The 3,292-nt window shown below is 53.8% G+C and overlaps 1 protein-coding gene across 7 annotated transcripts in view; it reads right to left on the bottom strand.

The window, feature by feature from the left end:
• Nucleotides 1-34: 34 nt before the first annotated feature.
• Nucleotides 35-3,292, bottom strand: part of FLYWCH1 (FLYWCH-type zinc finger 1) — a 29,057-nt gene continuing 25,799 nt past the window's right edge. For all 7 annotated transcript variants that reach the window (XM_019634304.1, XM_019634306.1, XM_019634301.1 and 4 more), the window contains 2 exons: nucleotides 1,679-1,942; nucleotides 35-695 (listed from right to left, as the gene is read on the bottom strand). In XM_019634304.1, the coding sequence (XP_019489849.1) occupies nucleotides 286-695; nucleotides 1,679-1,942 (674 nt within the window). In that variant the 3' untranslated portion in view covers nucleotides 35-285. The remainder of the gene's footprint in view (nucleotides 696-1,678; nucleotides 1,943-3,292) is intronic.

The following is a 3,292-nucleotide window of genomic DNA, read 5'->3' as shown; positions in this document are numbered from 1 at the left end:
CACAATGCTTTCTAAAGACTGGTTTTATATTCTGTGTATGTGATGGGAACCCATTTCAGGTCAATACAGTTAATTATTTGCAAAGCTTTATATGCATATGTGTGCATATGCCACACGCATTGGTACATTCTTCTGGGTGGTCTATATTTTTTCACAACATTTTCAAAAGAGACAACAATTGTAATAAGTTAAGACCTCTTAGAATAAAACAGAAAATGGTAGTTTGTTTTTAAGGATGGGACAGGTTCAGAAGAAGGAGCCAGTAGAGATGACAGGTAGAAGACTCTAGAGATGCAGAAAGGCCAGGGCACAAAGCTCCCCAGATGGTGTCTGTCCCCAGAGGTGTCTGAACCTTGGGCTGGCCGAGACCAAGATCCCACAGCTCTTTTGTACCCCACCGCTGCCTCCCATCCAGTCTGTACCTGGGTCCTCCTGCTGGGTTGTGCTGGGGAGCCGTTCCCGCTGTCTCAGGGCCTCCAGGCCTGCCAGGTCAGGCAGGTGGCAGTGGTTACGCATCACCGTCACCTGCTGGCCCTGGGTAATGGCCCGGCTGCGGCAGCCCAGCCGGGCCTGGTCCCGGCACATCCAGTATACCTTCTCGCCGGCAGCCTTCTCCTTTCTGTACAGGAAGGACTCGAACACCAGGAACCTCCCCCCAAGGGAAGTTCTCAGGAACTCCAGAGGCTGGAGGGTTCCTGGAAGGAACGCAAAGCTGTGAGTGGGGTGCCTGGGCCAGGCCCTTGAAGCAGGGATGGAGCCTGGGTACCTGGGATGCTAGCCTGCTACAGCCAGGAAATGTGATCCCTTACCACCACCCTACCCCCAACCCCACCCAAGAATTCACTCTGGTCCTTGCCCTCCAGCCCTGCCTGTGTCACAGGGCCCTGGGGACTAAAGCACAGGTCACCAGCCCAGGGCCCACAGCCCTGATACCCTAAATGAAGAATGGCTGTCTCTAAGGTCTCTGGTGTTGTCTGGGGAGGCTGGCCCTGCAGCCACCCAAACCCCGAGTTTCCTGTAGGCCTCTTCTGACTCAGCAGGGACTCCACACTTGCTAGCAAGTTCCCCAGGGCAGTGGCTGGGCTGGAACATTCTGGGAGGCCTATGACTGGTCTGGATCTTTTGCATCAAGGGCTTCCCAGCTCCCTGTCCACCCTCCCATTGGCCAACTGGCAACCAATCAACTCTCTCTTGAGACTTTAAAGAACCTTAACTGGAAAGTCACGCAATGTTGGGATTGGGGTGGCCATTGAGAACTGGGTGGGTTCGGCAGGGACGGAGAGAGAAGACAGAGGAAAACAGACATGAGAGAGACCTAGAGAGGAAAGACAGAGGGTCCCCAAGCTCCAGGCACATTGCCCCATAAATGGGTGCTGAGCACTTTCTATAGCTGCCAATAATGCCACTCCAGTCACCACCCCCTTTTCTCCAGGAGTCTGAGTGGGTTTCTCCCATTGACAGCCCATCTCAGACTGGGACCAGTGCACGCGTGTCCTCAGTGGCCTCTGTCCTCAGGAAGCTCACAGCCCAGGTGGACAGACTGATGTGCAAAGCTGGACCCCACTGGACGTAGGCCATGGATGGAAGGTCCTAGCAGGCAGCTTCCAGCCTGTGCTCTGGAGTGGGTCTGGGGGCTGCCAGGTCAGCAGGGAGACCAGGGCCCAGCGCCCGTGCACACCTGAACCTTCCCTCTGGGCCGGGCTGGGGAACTGCTCGCGCTGCCTCAGGGCCTCCAGGCCCCCAAGGTCGGGTGGGTGGCAATGCCTACGCATCACCATCACCCGCTGGCCCTGGGTGATGGCCCTGCTGCGGCAGCCCATGCGGGCCTGGTCCCGGCACGTCCAGTACACCTTCTCGCCAGCGGCCTTCTCCCGCCTGTAGAGAAAGGACTCATGCACCAGGAAGCTGCCCCCCAGAGGGGTCCTCAGGAACTCAGGGCCTCCTGGGGAGAAACGGGGAAAGTGGTTAGGGATGGGAGAGCCTGGAGCACAGGCCTTGGTGCAGAACAGTGAGGTGGGTGGGGGCCCTGTTCTCACAGCCAGAGCAGCATGGCTCTCAGAGTGATCCCCATGGCCCCCACCTCATACTGAACCCACCTCCTTACAGCAAGATGGCCCTGGAGCCCAGGACACAGAGCCCCAGCCCCAAACCCAGCCTAGCCTCAGCTCCTGGGGGCTCCTTTCCTGAGTCTGGCAGGGAAGGGCAGCGGGAGACTTGTGAGGTCAAGACCTCTGAAGGAGGAGGGCCGTTCCGCCGCCTCGTGGTGCCTGCAGGAAGGCGGCGTCTTTGCTACATCTACTTGCTTATCCCAGGTACCTGCAACGGGGCACACACAGGCCAAGTGNATTCAATCTCTTGTTATAGGTCTGTTCAGATTTTTTATATCTCCTTCAATCAGTTTTGGTAGCTTGTCTTTCTAGGAATTTTTTCACTTCATCTAAGTTATCTAATTTGTTGGCATGCTATTGTTCCCTTATAATCCTCCCCCCAACCTTGCGTGAGGTAGGTAGTAACGTCTCATCTTCCATTCTTGATTTTAATAATTTGAGTCTTTATCTTTAAAAAGTTTTTGGGGGCCAGCCGAGTGGCTCATTGGTTAAAAGTTGGCCTGGGAGTGCGGGCTCTGAGTGGCGGGGCTGCCGGTTCAGATCCCACTTGGGCCAGTGACGCTGCGCCCTCTGCACCTGGGATGGTGAACTGCAGCTCGACCTGGAGCTGGGCTGCCGTGGGCTGCCGTGGGCAGCTGGCGGCTGGTGTGAGCTCCCATGAGCCACTGTGAGCGGCCATCCAATGGCCGGCGACCGACTGCCTCACCCGGGAAGAGCGCAATGATCACAATACCAACATGGACCAGTGGGGCGATATCCTCAACCACTGGACTGGGGAATGGGGGGACAGCAACTTGTCTGTTCCCCTTCCCTGATTCCCCAGTGCTGTTCCCCTCCCCCAATTCCCCAATAAAATCTTTAAAAAAATGTTTTGGGTCAATCTAACTAAAGGTTTGTCAATTGTGTTGATCCTTTCAAAGAACCAACTTTTGATTTTGTTGATTTTTCTCTTCACTATTTCACTAATTTCTAGTCTTATCTTTATCATTTCCTTCCTTCTACTTGCTTTAATTTACTTTTTTCTTTTTCTAGTGTCTTAACATGTATATTTAAGTTATTTATTTGAGATCTTTCTTCTTTTTAAATGTAAGTACTTACAGCTATAAATTTCCCTCTAAGTACTGCTTGGCTGCATCCCATAAGTTTTGGAATGCTGTATATCCATTTTGTTCATTTCAATGTGT

This window comes from Hipposideros armiger, unplaced genomic scaffold (genome assembly GCF_001890085.2).
Source record: "Hipposideros armiger isolate ML-2016 unplaced genomic scaffold, ASM189008v1 scaffold_1576, whole genome shotgun sequence".
Taxonomy (NCBI): Eukaryota; Metazoa; Chordata; class Mammalia; order Chiroptera; family Hipposideridae; genus Hipposideros; species Hipposideros armiger.
Note: the sequence above shows the minus strand (reverse complement) of the source record. Positions and strands in the feature narration are given on the sequence as shown.